Genomic DNA, 18,196 nt, shown 5'->3' on the forward strand with positions numbered 1-18,196 from the left:
AATATATATTCCGTACTTACATACATAAATGTTTAAATTGAAGTAAATTTTCTTAGAAAAGGTTGCCGAATTGTAAAGAACGCACTAACTTAATAGGACCATAGTTCTGTGCATAAAGTTCTAGATGTCTATAAAAATGCAATAATATTTTATAATAGGGGCTAATAATATGCGAATAACTCTATAAAATAAATTAATTAAAAATTAACAATTCTACTAGAATAAATTGACGTAATGTTTTATGCAGTTTCAGGCTTACTGGCTTATACTAGATGACATCATGGACAAATCTGAGACACGTCGAGGCAGAGCTTGTTGGTACAAGTTGCCTGGTGTCGGAATGAAAGCTGTTAACGACAGTGCTCTTATGTGCGGAATCATGTTAAAATTATTGAAGACAAACTTCGAGCATCTGCCACTTTATTCTAAAATTATAGACATCTTTAATGACGTAATACTTTCTCATATTTTCCGCTTCATGTTGTAAATATAAGTAGGGTATCTCCCCGATCGAACCTTACTGAATCGAACACCTTTCGGAATTTACGTTGAGGATTATCATTATTACTTCACGTATGCTGTCGAACTGTAAAAACAATACCTCTAAGCTGGCAATTGCGGGTTGGTATACCATATAGATACTTCATAATTATAATAATTATGGAGAACTGTGACGTACGATATCATTTGTGAAGTGACAGTCAAATAGCTGGCCCATCACTATGTTTTCCGGATTCATACATAAAGCGGCCAGAAATTTTCAAGTTTTACTTAAAAACAATTCAAGTGTGACTCAAAGGTAAACAAGTTACATAACCTATTTATTTTTGTTCAGAATTATTTTTTTCTTATTATTAGGAAATACTTGAACTTTTGTTTATATTAGGACTTCAACAACACAAGTAGTTTATTGTATAAATACTCATTTGTACTTAATGATAACTCATTATTTTTTTTATTAGCTGCTACTTTTTTTAACTGCAAGGAGAAAAGGTTGCTCTTCAATATAAAGTGCTGAAATTAATTTATATGAATTCAAGTTTAAATTTAAAATACTCGTATATTTTTAAGAAACAATAATAATAATATCGAACGAGTCACGAGGCAAAGTAGTTATCGTAACAGTCTCATGCTCAGAGGACACCAGGTTTGACACCCGGTGAGGCAGACATCGAAATATTAAAAAGCATTAAGCATTTTGGCATAAAACCTAGAATACTACAAATCGACCATTTAATAGAAACTTTATTTCGACGGCCATGGATGAAACCCTTCGTTCGAAGAAGAAAGTGATTGAAAGCACCTACTGTAAGATATAGTAAATGATATATTTTCTGCGATATTTGAGTGAATTTGTAGGTATCTACCAAAGAAAATAACCTATGCTTTATTATTTTACGGTTTTGGACTCAAATATCTTAATAACTACCTTAATAAATTCCAACACGGAATCTTTTTGATTGTAATTACCTACTTAGGTAGTCTGATGATTAACACCAACATATTTCATCACGGACCCTTAAACTCCAAAAAGAATGGTTTAATTAATATGAAAAGCAACAAGGTATAATGTTCTTTACATTTTTGGGTGTTTAAGTATTCTTATATTTTGTGTGTTCATGTCCACAGTATCCAGTACACAGGACTACTAGAGTAAGAATATAAGTTAAGAAAGCATCAAAGTGTCAATTAATTCAATTATAAATTAAATATTTTTGGAGTTTACTCCTTAAGAAACGATTTGAGTTATAAGGCCCGGTACGAAAATTTTATGAGGAGTAAAATCAAGTGCAACACGAAAAGTTGAGGCGTTACGTAGAAAGAGACAAACATATATATCTGTAGGATTGAACGTGTAAAAGAATGAGATGGAATACATTACACAGCGTATCTCATTCTCGGGGTCTCCTCTTTGCGCGATACTTCGTAGTCTCACTGTATAGTTCACTACCTCCAGTCTGAGAGTTGAATGTGTGCGTATGTTTGTACGTGTGTGTTGCGCGCCTGCGTATTACGAAGTTCTGCCACAACTTGTATACTGCTGCCGAGTACAGGGTATGCATGCTGTATAATAAATGCATATAGTAGCATCTATTGTATACATCTATATACAACGTACATAAACAGCAACCTAACCATCAAGTTTTAATGTTTTTATTATTATTATTATTTATATTATTTTGTAACATACTTTATGTAATACGCATTATTGAAGTAATATAAATAATCCGAATAATTACAGATATATGTTTGTTTCTCTTATCATTTTAGCAGATGCGTTCATTTACCCTTTTTTCTATTCGATATATATCATAATTATCGTTCGTAAGGAGTAAACTCCAATCGTGCGTCGTAGCTGACACACACACACACACTTTTTTAACGTCTATCATTTGTATTCGCGTATCCATTAATTATTTATTAAATAGTCAACTTTTTCAATAAAATTCGTTAATTTCGTAAAGAGACTATGAAAATGAAAAATATATAGGTACTTTGTAATGCAAATAATATTGCTATTATTAATTATTAATTTTCATAAAATCCTTTAAATAATTGACATTACATTATTCATAATTGGTATGTCTTAACCAATTAAAAACAGTGTTACTAAACTAAGTGGTAAAACCAATTACTCAAGTATTACGACAATAACATTATGTCTTCAAATACTTTAAACTACCTAAATGACATTATGGTAGTATTACCTGTGGCATGGAAACCATGAACACACACTTAATAGACGAGTAAGCAACTCACTAATGTTAGATCCTTATACTGTGCTAATGCCCTGAGTTAGAATAGGCATCAATTTGATTATTTAGATGCCTGAAACTTGAATCTTCTAGCTAATCGCTTTTACTCGACTTTGCTGGAATCGATTAAATTAACTGAACCAATGTTTTAATTTCTTCTAAGCATTCAGATGTGCTCTTTTACAGGATGGGAGGCAGAAGTTCGTTTGCAGAATTTAAACGCGAAAAAGAATTTTTACATGGCGCCTTGCCTAAAGTCATTAACACTATTTCCAGTCCTCAATTTACAGATATACCTGAATTTGCTATTGAAATAAAACAGGTAAAATATTTCAATTGTACTTTATCACGTACAAGGTTAATTAGCTTTTTTACTTAATTACTCCCTACGGAATAATTATACTGCAATTAAATTGTAAAAAAATAAAAAGTATACATACGTTGATTAATTAATTAATCATTAAATAAGATTTTAGATTACAACTTAGGTGATGGCAAATGTACTCGTGGAGTGACGACCATATTGACGTATAAATATTTGGAAAAGCCAGAGAATATCACTGAAGAATCATTGGAATTGTGCCGCATTCTGGGATGGTGTGTGGAATTGGTAAACATGTTTTATTTAAATATACGAAGCTAGTCAGATAAACATAAGTATGCTCTGCTACCTATATTGAAGTCACTGCAGGCCAGTGCAGGCCATTAACATTTATAAACAATCGTAAACATAAGAGTTCATCGAAGGATTAAATAAAGAGCTGGGAGGAGTAGACTACAAATGAGTTAACATAACTTTAAAAGATTTCGTACTCCATAAAATTATAAAGAAAATAAAGATGTCTATAAAAGCTACTTTATCGTTAAAATGGTTAGAGGTACAAATTTGCAATTACAGTTATTTGTATGTCATATTCTATTTTAGTACGCGGGCGAAGCCGCGGGTTCTGCTAGTATTTTATAATAGGGGCTAATAATATGCGAATAACTCTATAAAATAAATTAATTAAAAATTAACAATTCTACTAGAATATATTGACGTAATGACTTTTATGCAGTTTCAGGCTTACTGGCTTATCCTAGATGACATCATGGACAAGTCTGAGACACGTCGAGGCAGAGCTTGTTGGTACAAGTTGCCTGGTGTCGGAATGAAAGCTGTTAACGACAGTGCTCTTATGTGCGGAATCATGTTAAAGTTATTGAAGACAAACTTCGAACATCTGCCACTTTATTCAAAAATTATAGACATCTTTAATGACGTAATACTTTCTCATATTTTCCGCTTCATGTTGTAAATATAAGTAGGGTATCTCCCCGATCGAACCTTACTGATTCTAACACCTTTCGAAATTTACGTTAAGGATTATCATTACTACTTCACGTATGCTGTCGAACTGTAAAAACAATACCTCTAAGCTGGCAATTGCGGGTTGGTATACCATATACTTCATAACTATAAGGATTATGGAGAACTGTATGGTATGTAGGAATATGTATGTTAGTCCGCGTAAGACTGCTAGTCCGCTCTGAACATAGAAATGAACCTGCTCGCAACAACTTCAGAGCGGACTAGCTGTTTGGCGATAACTTTTTTTTTATAATATAGGAGTAGCAGATGAGCATGCAGTCCACCTGATGGTAAGTGGCTACTGCCGCCCATGGACATCTGTAATCAAAAATAACTAACTAACTATACAAGTACATTGTACACACTTATCATAAAACTGGTTATAATAAGTACTATCTCAAATGTACTTATTACGTTACTTCAAAAAATCACTGATTATTGTTTTAAAATATGAATTTAAGTAAAAATTTCACTTTTTTACTCTAAATAAAACATTATATTAACTGCTTTTAGACAATAATTTATACAGGGGCTGGCCAACATTGGGACTACATAATGTTATACCAAAAAGAAAAAGATTACATACAATTTACCAGTAAATTTTACGAAGTTATAGTGAAGTATAAGACTTCATATTATTCACACGTCCTACCAGTTTATGCTGGCATGATGTTAGCGAACATTGGTGATACAGAGAGTCTAAGAAAAGTTGAGAAAATAAGTTACAAAATAGGGAGTTTGTATCAGATGCAGGTTAGTACGTGCGTAGTATAAGAATTGTGACTGCTTGTATAAACCATTATTGGCTCAAGGCCAACCTAAGACCGAAGATAAAGTTTTCCTTATTTTGAACCTTTATCCCAATCCTAGCGAATATTATAAATGTGAATGTCAGTTTATTTGTTTGCTACGCGTTTTCGACTTAACTATACATATAACCGGTTTTCATGAAATTTTGTAACACATATAAGGAGGCGAGAAAGTGTAAAGGTCTTAAGAAAATCGTAAGGTAATATTTGGAAATTTATTTATTACAGAACGACTTCATGGACACTTTTGCATTAGAATCAGAAACTGGTAAACTAGGGACCGACATCCAAGAAGGCAAGTGTACCTGGTTGGCCGTCACAGCTTTGCAGAAGTGCAATGAAGCACAACGGAAGACATTCACGAGATACTACGGCAGTCCAGATCCAGAACACGTAGAGGAGATAAAGAGACTTTATGACGAATTAAATCTTCCTGAAATATATAAGCAGGAACAGCGCATACGGTATGATGAAATAACCCGTCTTGCGAATGATCTCAACTCTATTTCAAAAGCTCCTGAGCTGTTCTTAAAACTACTTGAAGTATTCACGGGACAGAAATGATTGTTATTAAATTGCCTGCAAATATATTATTAATAAATCATTTGCATGTATTTTGTTTGTTCGACCACCTTCCACTCCACTATTAATACCTAAAAAGTACATAAACTATATAGTCAGAGGCGTTCTTATAAGTGATCGAAGTCACAGGCTGCTCACTTTTTATAAACTAGGTTCAAATAGTGCTGCGTGTCTGGATCAAACTATCATTTTAGATTAGTTCATTTATGTAAAAGCCTTTCATTGTACTAGTAAACCTAACTACTAACGTAAGTAAGGTCTTTTCTGTATTGATTGAGTTATAGCCTCATGGAGTACCACATTTTTCGTATGACAAAACCAGTAGGTGCGTCATATTAAAATAAAATTTAAAAAAATACGTGTGGCACTCGGAGACTGCCGCGGTAAAGCTATTGCATAGCATTTTTTATCAACTTATGCAAATTGCAATCGTGATATTTCAAAAAGTCATTAACCCGTCAACTGGCGTGTGTGCCCCGGGGCGCACAGATCGCTACTAAAAAGTATCACCGCTGTGCCGGTCGGAGTGGGGGGTGTTAGGTTTTTTCGTTACGGAATTTCTGGATTCGGGTCCACGCTCAAGACCCGCGATAGAAGCTATGCAATAGCTTAAAAACATAACATTTAAATTCCTTAAACGTAAGTTAAGCAACGGTGGGTGCGGACGAAAATTGGATGGGTGATCGCAAGTGGCAAAAACATACTAAACTATCAGTCGTAATGTACATTAAAATTATTAAAACGTACGTTAAGCAATGGTGGGCTCGGCCGAAAGTCGAATGGGTGACCGCTAGTGACAAAAATATATTAAAATAACAGTTGTAATCAACATTCAAATTACTAAAACGTAAGTTGAGCAGCGTTGGTCGAGGTCGGATGTTGGATGGGTGACCGCTAGTGACAAAAACATTAAAATAACAGTTGTAATCAACATTCAAATTACTAAAACGTAAGTTAAGCAACGTTGGTCGAGGTCGGATGTTGGATGGGTGACCGCTAGTGACAAAAACATTAAAATAACAGTTGTAATCAACATTCAAATTACTAAAACGTAAGTTAAGCAACGTTGGTCGAGGTCGGATGTTGGACGGGTGACCGCTAGTGACAAAAACATTAAAATAACAGTTGTAATCAACATTCAAATTACTAAAACGTAAATTAAGCAATGGAGGGCACGGCCGACAGTAGGATGGGTGACCGCTAGTGACAAAAACATATTAAAATAACAATTGTAATCAACATTTAAATTACTAAGACGTAACTTAAGCAACGTTTGTCGAGGTCAGATGTTAGATGGGTGACCGCTAGTGGCATAAACATATTAAACATCAGTCTTAATCAACATTGTTGTTAAAAAGTAAAATCAAAAAAAAATGTGTATTACTGCCATCTGTTTTCAAGTCGACGAATTAAGGTGTTAGGAATTTTCGTTACGGAATTTCTCGATTCGGTCGCCGCGCTCAAAGCCCGCGATAAAAGCTATGCAATAGCTTAAAAATAAAAAAATATGTAAAAAAGCCTTTTATTCCATGCTCATTAAGTCTTTACAATTTTTGTGTATTAAATTATTACATTTTTATTTATATTATTAATCAACCTTAACGTAATAATAGGAACTGCTAAATTATATTTACATAATAATAATATTTTCAACTAGATAATTTATTTAATTGATTTTATTATTACTACATTATATATTGCGTGCGTCATTACAGGTACACAGGTAGTACAGGTGCGTCATATTATATTATAATAATTACATAATCGTTATATTATTATCTCCTAGTTCATTTGTCTCTCAAAATAATATTATGAATACGCTTAAAATAGCACAACAAATTATATTTAGTATAAAAATCGTTATATAAAATAGTAAATATTATGTTCGTCCGATATTTCATATGTTCAAAATAGTTGTTCCAAAATTAAGTTTCCCAAATTCGGACTGCCTACCTACCTCTAATGAAAAAAAAATAAAAAAATCTGTACATGTAGGTACTTGAGTAACAAACGTATTATTTATATTATATTCCCAACAAATCATATAAAATGTACCTATTATTATGATGCATATGGTACAAATTAAAATAATAACCATTTAATTATCTTATTTGTTACAGAGATTATATTATGGGCAAGAAAGTAATAAAAATAACATTAAATACAGTTTATAAGGTGTAAAATAGTAACTCTTCGATAACTTTTAGTTTCTACATCTTTTACGCTAATTAAGTTTTTTTATTTTTCAAAATGAACACGTTCCCCGATTCCCAGCTAGAGAAATAAATTAAAAAAAAAATTTCATGATGCAGTTTTAATTTTTATCAAAATCGGCCTCGTAACTCCGTACAGTATTTTTTGCTAATTCTTATAGTTTCCGATTTGGCATTGTAGGCCGATTACAAAAATTCACCCTGTATATACACCAGTATACTAATTACTAACGGATAGTTCTTACGAGTAGTAGGTAATAATTATAGTTTGTTTATATTGTGCATATTAAATACCATGTCATCCAAACCGATAGTCCAACCAACCAACTCCTCTGAAGCGATGAAATTAATACCTTAGGTTGCCCGGGGATCTGTCCCTGTAGTTCTGGGACTAAAATAGAATAGGGTATCCCCTGCCTGTCGTAAGAGGCGACTAAAAAGGGGCTTCCGGGGTTGCGGGCAGCAAGAGTGGGAACTCGAACCGTCCAGTAAGCGACCCCGGGAAGGACGGCGATATGTGTGGTCGAATACCGTCGTGAACACCAGATGATTTGGGAGGAGCGAAAACTGCTCTCCCATGGCAGTGCCCGATCGGGGCTTCGCGCTTGGAGGATTCCGGTTGTGTTCCGTCGGAGATCCCGGAGTTCTCCAACAAGCGATGAGGACGGCCACCGGGGGGGTTTTAATGCGGTAAAAATCCCACATAACTCGACGTCGCTCTCACGTCATCGGGTACCTTTTGAAGGAGACACATGTTCGCGTTTTAATTTTAATCACTTGGACTTTCCACCAAAATTAAGATTAACGATCGATTTGCGTCGTAATAAGATGTAATTATAACAATTATTGTTGACTCAGAATCAATTAAGGTAGGTAATTGTCTAAGTAAAAAATGTGATGACACGCTCATTTAGGTCGATCTGCGCTTAAGAAACGTTCAGTGTTACACGGGATGAGAGCAAGTTAAGACGTCCCTTTATATCATTTGTGAAGTACAGTCAAATAGCTGGCCCATCACTATGTTTTCCGGATTCATACATACAGCGGCCAGAAATTTTCAAGTTTTACTTAAAAACAATTCAAGTGTGACTCAAAGGTAAACAAGTTACATAACCTATTTATTTTTGTTCAGATATTTTTTTTTTCTTATTATTAGGAAATACTTGTACTTTTGTTTATATTAGGACTTCAACAACACAAGTAGTTTATTGTATAAATACTCATTTGTACTTAATGATAACTCATTATTTTTTTTATTAGCTGCTACTTTTTTTAACTGCAAGGAAAAAAGGTTGCTCTTCAATATAAAGTGCTGAAATTAATTTATATGAATTCAAGTTTAAATTTAAAATACTCGTATATTTTTAAGAAACAATAATAATAATATCGAACGAGTCACGAGGCAAAGTAGTTATCGTAACAGTCTCATGCTCAGAGGACACCAGGTTTGACACCCGGTGAGGCAGACATCGAAATATTTACAAGCATTAAGCATTTTGGCATAAAACCTAGAATACTACAAATCGACCATTTAATAAAAATTTCGACGGCCATGGATTCGAACCCCTTCATTCGAAGAAGAAAGTGATTGAAAGCACCTACTGTAAGATGTAGTAAATGATATATTTTCTACGATATTTGAGTGAATTTGTCGGTATCTACCAAAGAAAATAACCTATGCTTTATTATTTTACGGTTTTGGACTCAAATATCTTAATAATTACCTATATTGCTTACAAAATTTCAACACGGAATCTTTTTGATTGTAATTACCTACTTAGGTAGTCTAAATGATTAACACCAACATATGTCATCACGGACCCTTAAACTCCAAAAAGAATGGTTTAATTAATATGAAAAGCAACTAGGTATAATGTTCTTTACATTTTTGGGTGTTTAAGTATTCTTATATTTTGTGTGTTCATGTCCACAGTATCCAGTACACAGGACTACTAGAGTAAGAATAAAAGTTAAGAAAGCATCAAAGTGTCAATTAATTCAATTATAAATTAAATATTTTTAACGTCTATCATTTGTATCCGCGTATCCATTAATTATTTATTAAATTGTCAACTTTTTCAATAAAATTCGTTAATTTCATTAAGAGAATATGAATGTGAAAAACATATACGTTGTAATGCAAATAATATTGCTATAATGCTAGTTATTAATTTTCACAATTATTAAATTTCAAACATCCTTTAAATAATTGACATTACATTATTCATAATTGGTATGTTTTAAATTATCAAAAACAGTGTTACTAAACTAAGTGGTAAAACCAATTACTCACGTATTACGGTAATAACATTGTCTCTCAAATACTTTAAACTACCTAAATGACACGATGGTAGGATTCCCTGTGGCATGGAAACCATGAACACACATTTAATAGACAAGTAAGCAACTGACTAATGTTAGATCATTATACTCCGCTAACGCCCTGAGTTAGAATAGGCATCAATTTAATTATTTAGATGCCTGAAACGTGAATCTTCTTACGTAGTTACTCGCTTTTACTCGACTTTACTGGAATCGATTAAATTAACTGAACCAATGTTTTAATTTCTTCTAAGCATTCAGACGTGCTCTTTTACAGGATGGGAGGCAAAAGGTCGTTTGCAGAATTTAAACGCGAAAAAGATTTTTTACTTGGCGCCTTGCCTGAAGTCATTAACACTATAGCGGCCAATCCTCAATTTACAGAAATACCCGGATTTGCTAATGAAATAAAACAGGTAAAATATTTCAATTGTACTTTATCACGTAGGTACAGGTTAATCAGCTTTTTTACTTAATTACTCCCTAAGGAATAATTATACTGTAATTAAATTGTAAAAAAAATAAACAGTGTACATACTTTGACTAATTAATTAATACATTTTTAAATAAGATTTTAGATTACAACTTAGGTGATGGCAAATGTACTCGTGGAGTGACGACCATATTGGCGTATAAATATCTGGAAAAGCCAGAGAATATCACTGAAGAATCATTGGAATTGTGCCGCATTCTGGGATGGTGTGTGGAATTGGTAAACATGTTTTATTTAAATATACAGACCTAGTCAGATTAACATAAGTACGCTCTGCTACCTATACTGAAGGTTACTGCAGCTGCAGGCCATTAACATTTATAAACAATCGTAAACATAAGAGTTCATCGAAAGATTAAATAAAGAGCTGGGAGGAGTAGACTACAAATGAGTTAACATAACTTTAAAAGATTTCGTACTTCATAAAATTATAAGGAAAATAAAGATGTCTATAAAAGGACTAATGCTACTATACCTACTTGCTCCCGTATTAAATATATCTTACATATAAAATTCTCGTGTCACAAAGTTAGTTACCATACTCCTCCGAAACGGCTTTACCGATTTTCACCAAATTTTATATTCAGTAGGTCTGAGAATCGGCTACTATCTATTTTTCATACCCCTAAGCGATAAGAGTTGTTCACTCCCAACATTTTTTATTTATATGGCAACACAACGTTTTCCGGGTCAGCTAATTTAATCTAAAATTCGATCTTTAGTTTCTTATATAGGCAGAAATTAACAAATTTCATTACATAGGGAGGTTATTATTCACAATGTTAGGTGTCAAAGTATAAATAGGTAACTTCTTCACCCCTACACTATTGTATTATCTTGAATTGAAGATAATCTTTATATATATATTTCTTATGTGCGTATGTATGTCACAGAACTCCTCCTACACGACTGGACTGATTTTGATGAAATTTGTTGTATGTGTTCAAAGGGACTTGAGAAAGGTTTAGATTCACAATTTAGTCCGTGGGAAAAGGATTTTTAATTAATTTTTAATTTGTAAGTAGTTGTTGATTTTGGAATGTTTCACATTGGATTGCTGGCGAAGTCGCGGGCACCACTAGTTTAATATAAATAGATAATTTGATATAATACTAAAGGATGGTTGAATCAAGGGATATGCGCCTTAAAGGCGAATAATTTCATATGCCAGTTATTTTAAAACGTAATTAACCTTCGGTCTAACATGTTAGCCCTAACCGAGAAACCTTTCAATATCTCTTAATATTGTTAATATCATATAAATTGCTGCTTATCTTAGGTATAAAATATAAATCTATTATATGATGAAATTGTTTATAAAAAAAGAAGGTTATCATCTTTAGGATAGGTACCTCACGGCAATGTTCTGAGAGTTTTAGACCTTTGAGGAATTTGAGGATGTGGGTCGTACCTAAGAATTACCGACTCAAAATAGGTTGACAAAAAAGAACGAACTTTTCTTTCCCTCTAAAACGTACCGCCATAGACGCAAAACATAAAATGTTGAGAAAACTTCGATAGCGTGATCCAGAATCGTGTTGCGCCATCTCTTGACGAGTTGCGAGTCACCAAATCGTTGGTGTTGGAATGACTATAAACATTTATAAAGCGATTTAACAGACAGTGCTGTTAATCTTATATTATATTTCGTAATAGCGTTTCAGGGGCTAGAGATGGACGGATAATTTTAGACTATAATTAATTTAATTGTGTTTATCAAGTTTCAGGCTTACTGGATCATCCTTGATGATATTGTGGACAGATCTGAGACACGACGAGGGAGAACTTGTTGGTATATGTTACCAAATGTTGGGATGAGAGCTGTTAACGACGGTGTTGTAATCTACGGGATCATGTTAAAATTCTTGAAGTCGAACTTTAAGCATCTGCCACTGTTTTCGAAAATTATGGACCAATTTAACGACGTAATAATTTCTCATATTATTGTTCACAACTGACGAATTTCCATGTATTCCTTCGGTGTGCACTTCAGTACCCTTACCATGAGTTTACAGATTTACATACAGGACACGACAGGAGGACTAAGCTGGAACGCCTCGGAAAAGTATGTTTCCCTTACCACACCCTTCAAACCGGAACACAGCAGCGCTTAACGCTGCTGTTATGAGGCAGAAATAGGTGTGGCGGTGGTGCCGCTGGAGTCGAACCACAAAGGATTCTACCACCTTCAAAATATCTTGATTTTAAATATTAATTTAAAAAAACAACTTCGATAGGAGCAGTTATAAGCGAGGAATATAATGTATTTAAAATTAGCTTTTACAAATTCTCGATAGCCCAATAATCAGGATAATTTTATAATATGACTTCGAAAATACTGATTATTCCTGTAAATAAATTAAAAAAAAGAAACTTTTTTATCATGTTAATTAAACGTGAAACTTAAATCTGTTACAGGCACTAATTTATACAGCCGTTGGACAAAATTTGGACTACGCAATGATAAATCAAAAGGAAAAGGATTATGTACAATTTACCCGTGAATTTTACGAGAATATAGCGAAGTATAAAACTTCATATTACACACATGTTCTGCCAGTTTACCTTGGCATGATGTTAGCGAACATAGAGAATATGGAAATTCTTAGAAAGGTTCAAGAAATTGGTTTCAAAATGGGACATTTACATCAAATTCAGGTTGGTATAAGACGATTTATTATCTTTATATATATATATATATATATATATATATATATATATATATATATATATATATATATATATATATATCTTATCTTTTATATATATTTATATATATATATATATATTTCTTATGTGCGTGTGTATGTCACTGAACTCTTCCTAAACGACTGGACTGATTTTGATGAAATTTGTTGTGTCTGTTCAAGGGGACTTGAGAATGGTTTAGATTCACGTTTTAGTCCGTGGGAAAAGGTTTTTTTAATTAATTTTTAATTCGTAAGTACTTATAGAATCGAAATTGATCAACTGAATATGCATTTGATCAACTGATGATCTTTAGCAAAGTTGTTGTCCAAGAGCTCACGAGGGTTTGGGAGTTGGTAAGACCAATTTTCGACAGATGGCACCACTGTCATTCCAATGCAGGTACAAATTTTCCGTTTTATGTATGTCATATTATTTCTTGAAAATGCGGGCGAAGCCGCGGTCTCCACTAGTAGTTAAATAAATATATAACATAAACTATAAAATAAAATTTTCCTACTTATACCGCAGTCAAATCATAATAGGTTAGAAAACTAAAATAAATCCTTTTAGGCTTTATATTGGTAATCGTAGAGGTGTAGAGTGCCGGGACCGGAGGGGGAGGCCCGCTCTGGACCACACTGTACTGGGGGGACCGTAAAATCTTTAAAATTATAGTTTTTTACAATACGTTACTTCTATTTTTTAAAGACTCTTCGAATTTAAGTATCACCTTGGACATCACTTTAAAAGGACGGCGAATTGTCACAAATAGGAGGCCCTACTTTTTCGCCCATAACTAATATACTCGTATAGCTCGATCCCATACCGCCCCATTGGGTATACTCCAACATCCTTGGCTATGCGGAGAGACCTACATCCAAGTTATAATAAACCAATAGTATATTAGCTTTTTTCTTATAGAGTTTAACATAAATGAATTACTACTTACTACTCGTACTGAGGAGGTCATATGGATCATAATGTATTCCTATTGCAAAAATAAGCTTATTCGCAAGGAAAATCATAAAATACCTATATACAAGGGACTAGAAATATAAAATACGTACAATTAGTAATTAACCAGTAATTATGTATTACAGAACGACTTTTCTGACGCATTTGCATTAGAATGTGACACTGGTAAACTGGGAACTGACATCCAAGAGGGCAAGTGTTCCTGGTTGGCCGTGACAGCTTTGCAGAAGTGCAATGAAGCACAACGGAAGACATTCACGAGATACTACGGCAGTCCAGATCCAGAACACGTAGAGGAGATAAAGAGACTTTATTTACAACTAAAACTTCCTGAAATATATAAGCAGGAAAAACGCATGATGTATGATGAAATAACTCGTCTTGCACAAAGTTTTAATGCTATTCCAAGGGCTCCCGAGCTTTTCTTAGGATTACTTGAAGCGTTATCGGCACAGAAATAATTTTATTAAATCACTAAAGATTACTTATACGTAAATTATTTTTAATAATATTTTTCTTTGTTATGGTTGAATAATGTCCATTGTACCTACCCCATTTTAAAATAAATATCTAATAAACTGTGAAAATGTTTACCTCTGACATCAATAACTATTGCACTTTATTGATATAGTAATAATGAAAAAAATTAAGTCTGATTTGAAGTTATCTTTAATCACATGAACATTATTACTACATAACATACCAACGAAGTGAGTCTATTATTAAAATAATTGATCAGGTACTGTTCCTACAAAGCTAAACTTATAAAAAGCCTACAAAACCTATCAATAATATTAAAGAGCTGTAGTCAAACCTTTGGTATAGTGCTATTACCTACTGACCAAAAAAAACAAAGGACTAGTACGATATTTAAAATTAATGACAAAAACGCTCAAATTCGTATTCACAGATGTATAATGTTATTTACTGTCTTGTCCATAGGTAATAGGGAATATGCATGTGATTTAGATTTGCTTGTTATTTTTTTCCTTGGTACATTACGGTCCTGAAATTACATCTAAACCATTATTTCTTCTTTATTTCGTATTAAATTGTTTAAAACTTTTATCAAAAATCGTAAATTATGCGCGCGAAATTCAAATTTGCAAAACGCATTCCCATTGGTCGAATCGAAAAATGACGTCACATAGCGTGTTACGATGTTTATCGGCGTCAATATTCAAACTGTTTGAGAGGAAAATTGTTTTTGTCTATATTCCTACAGTGTTATTTATTACCTAGTGCGATTTTTCCACATAGTATTATTAGGAATAATCAAGAACAATGATTGAAAGTAGTTTTGTCAAAGCACAATCGGACTATTTACCTAAAATATGCAAAATGAATAAACTGGTTTTATGAATAAGAAAATGAATAAACTGGTATTATATAATTCAGATATATTTAATTGATCATAACTTATTTTGTTAATATTTATAATATAGGAGTAGCAGACGAGCATACAGTCCACCTGATGGTAAGTGGTTACTGCCTATCCTATCTACCTATCTTCACCTATCTTTATAATATTGTAAATTATAATTGTGTGTTTCAAATGATAGCCTTTGATGTAGAAGTCGATAAGTACCTAACGAAGTAGATGATCAATGCAATATTTTAAAATTATTTAGGTACCTAAAATTATTGTTTGTTACAGTAAATGCAAATGTTAATGCGATTTTGGAGATACTTTATCTGTTCCCTATAATCTTGCACCACATTTTTCGTATTTTCGCATCTTTTGCAAAGGAAAAAAACACTATATAATGTATTTATAGTAGTGGTTTTGCACAATAACTCTAAAATAACTCTAGGAAATATTTATAAAGTGGTTATTTAGTCTTTCCCATGATGTAAATAGCGATGAAACCTGAAAACGTTTAATAATACCTTTATGTGCATACAGTTATCATCATTATCAATACAAATCACGCTACGTGACGTCATTCAAAGAGCGCGTAAAATGGCGGCGTTCAAATGTGTCAAATTTTATTGATACTTTAAATAATTTTTAAAAAAATATTTCAAACACTAATAAAATTGTTTATATTTTTTACTATGTTAAAACGATGTAATAAGTGGTTTAAAATAATAAAATAAAAATGTGCATATTCCCTATTGGCTACTTGACACTTTTTGGGAAACTGTTTTAATGAATTCATATACGTATTATATATGCCTTTCATTGATAATTTTTTCGAAAAAAGGGCTATTTATTAATAAAAAACATATTTTTATTACGGTAAACGGAACGTTACGCCAAAACAGGCGGTCAAGTGTCATTTCGTAGCGTGACGTCAACACATTGAAAATATAGAAATAAACTTCGACGCTACACATACTTCAGGTGAAATCTTGGGAATTATTTAACTTTTATTAGTACAATTGCAAGAATGTCAAATTACAAGGCGTGTGCAGTGACGATGTGTACAAGTACGATCGCTAAATATCCTAACAAATTTGCTTATACAAGTTCCTAAACCCAAATCTCATAAACGTTAAAGAACTTGCAGATTCTTATATGTTTAAATCCTCTGTTTGCAAGCAATGACATTTTATACTATTTATGTAAGAGAAGTATTATTGAGAAAAAGGAATAAATTTAGTAACTCTCGAGTGATTCGTCAATTCCAAATCATTGGAACGGGACGGAATCAAAAGAAAACAGCAAATGGAAGTATTCATATATTTAATATAATATATAGATGTCTATGATAAGAATAGAATTATAAGACGTCTATGAGAATTCTATTTTAAGGGCCCATTCTGTAATTAATAGGACACAATTAAAATATTTCATGACTGTGTTATTATTGCTTGTGCATGTGCATTGTGCACAGATTAACTTAGAGGACTGTATAATTAAAAATACATGATTTGCTAATATTAGTCTTTTATTTGTTTATTTGGTTTATATGGTTCTATTGAGTACACACAGTAGAACTTTTGTATATATTTATCGTCATATGTTACAGTTACAATAATTACTACAGATCACCTCAAAGCATTCTGAAGCTGTTATTTCCTTCGTTTATATTTAAGCTCTTGCTAAGCTGAATTTGTGTGCTGCTTGCGTTAATGCTTTTCTTAATTCCTAAAATTATTTCCTGTAACAACTGAATATATTTTTTTATCACTGTCATTTTCATAATTAAATCTGTAGTCCAATAACAGCTAACTGTATGGTAGTTTTCCTTCCTTCATCTTTTTGGGTAGCATCTTTTTGGGACAACTTTTACTTTTCATGAAACACAAGCCTGCCTTCTTCTTAAACTGCACATACCCTATAGCGTCGTCACTATAATGCTGTCGCGAGGATCTGAAATTATAAATATAACCAATAAATAACCTTAAAGCAGTTCACATAACAATATAAGTATAGTTTAAAAAAGCTTGATAATCACTTAAACATAACCTTTCATCTATCGGAAGTCGGCTAAGAAATGTTTTAACTGTCCGAAATGATTAAATGTAAAGAATATTTTACTTACGTTGTTTACTTGTGATTTCCATAGGTTATTTCGCGGAAGTTTTTGTATTCATTTTTATTTATTGCATTGTATATTTTTTTAAGCAGATACACGCTATAAATTTTAATATAGTGTGGATTTATATCGGTTCACAACATAAATTCAACCAACTCTAACAGCAAACGATATAATTATTATTTGTCTTGTTTATTATGCGTGTGGTGACGTCACATGACATTTCAAGCAGCACCGTCCCCGTTTTAGAATTTACAACCCACAGATAAAAAATCGAAAATTTCTTTTTAGAAATAAAAATACTTATAGTGTATTAAAAATTAAACTAAATATTGCATAATTTATGTTTACTTATAAGCTATCATATCGATCATATTTCATATTTTATTGTTATTAGTGTCAAGTACCCAATTATAAATAATTTAAGCCAAAAACCAAGATTCTAAAGCTGTGATCGTGTGTACATGAATGACAGTATTAATGTCACTGTCAGTAATCTGTCAGTCAATGTCAAGTGAC

General features: G+C 32.6%; 1 protein-coding gene and 1 long non-coding RNA gene across 2 annotated transcripts; one reads left to right on the forward strand and one right to left on the reverse strand.

Moving 5' to 3' along the window:
- Positions 1 to 686: 686 nt before the first annotated feature.
- Positions 687 to 14,779, forward strand: LOC140752552 (uncharacterized). The gene is made up of 12 exons (XM_073086890.1): positions 687 to 799; positions 2,943 to 3,078; positions 3,226 to 3,366; positions 3,815 to 4,018; positions 4,621 to 4,860; positions 5,145 to 5,477; positions 8,671 to 8,807; positions 10,311 to 10,449; positions 10,605 to 10,745; positions 12,248 to 12,451; positions 12,945 to 13,184; positions 14,318 to 14,779. Exons 1-12 carry the CDS (start codon positions 723 to 725, stop codon positions 14,651 to 14,653), a joined length of 2,328 nt encoding a protein of 775 aa, XP_072942991.1. The 5' UTR covers positions 687 to 722; the 3' UTR covers positions 14,654 to 14,779.
- A 2,289-nt stretch (positions 14,780 to 17,068) lies between these two features.
- Positions 17,069 to 18,090, reverse strand: LOC140752132 (uncharacterized). Its single transcript, XR_012103413.1, has 2 exons — positions 17,684 to 18,090; positions 17,069 to 17,511 (listed from the first exon to the last, which is right to left on the reverse strand). It is a non-coding gene; the product is annotated as an uncharacterized LOC140752132 (long non-coding RNA).
- Positions 18,091 to 18,196: the final 106 nt, after the last annotated feature.

This window comes from Epargyreus clarus, unplaced genomic scaffold (genome assembly GCF_041222505.1).
Source record: "Epargyreus clarus isolate Ecla_fem2 unplaced genomic scaffold, WU_Ecla_fem_2.2 ptg000024l, whole genome shotgun sequence".
NCBI lineage: Eukaryota > Metazoa > Arthropoda > Insecta > Lepidoptera > Hesperiidae > Epargyreus > Epargyreus clarus.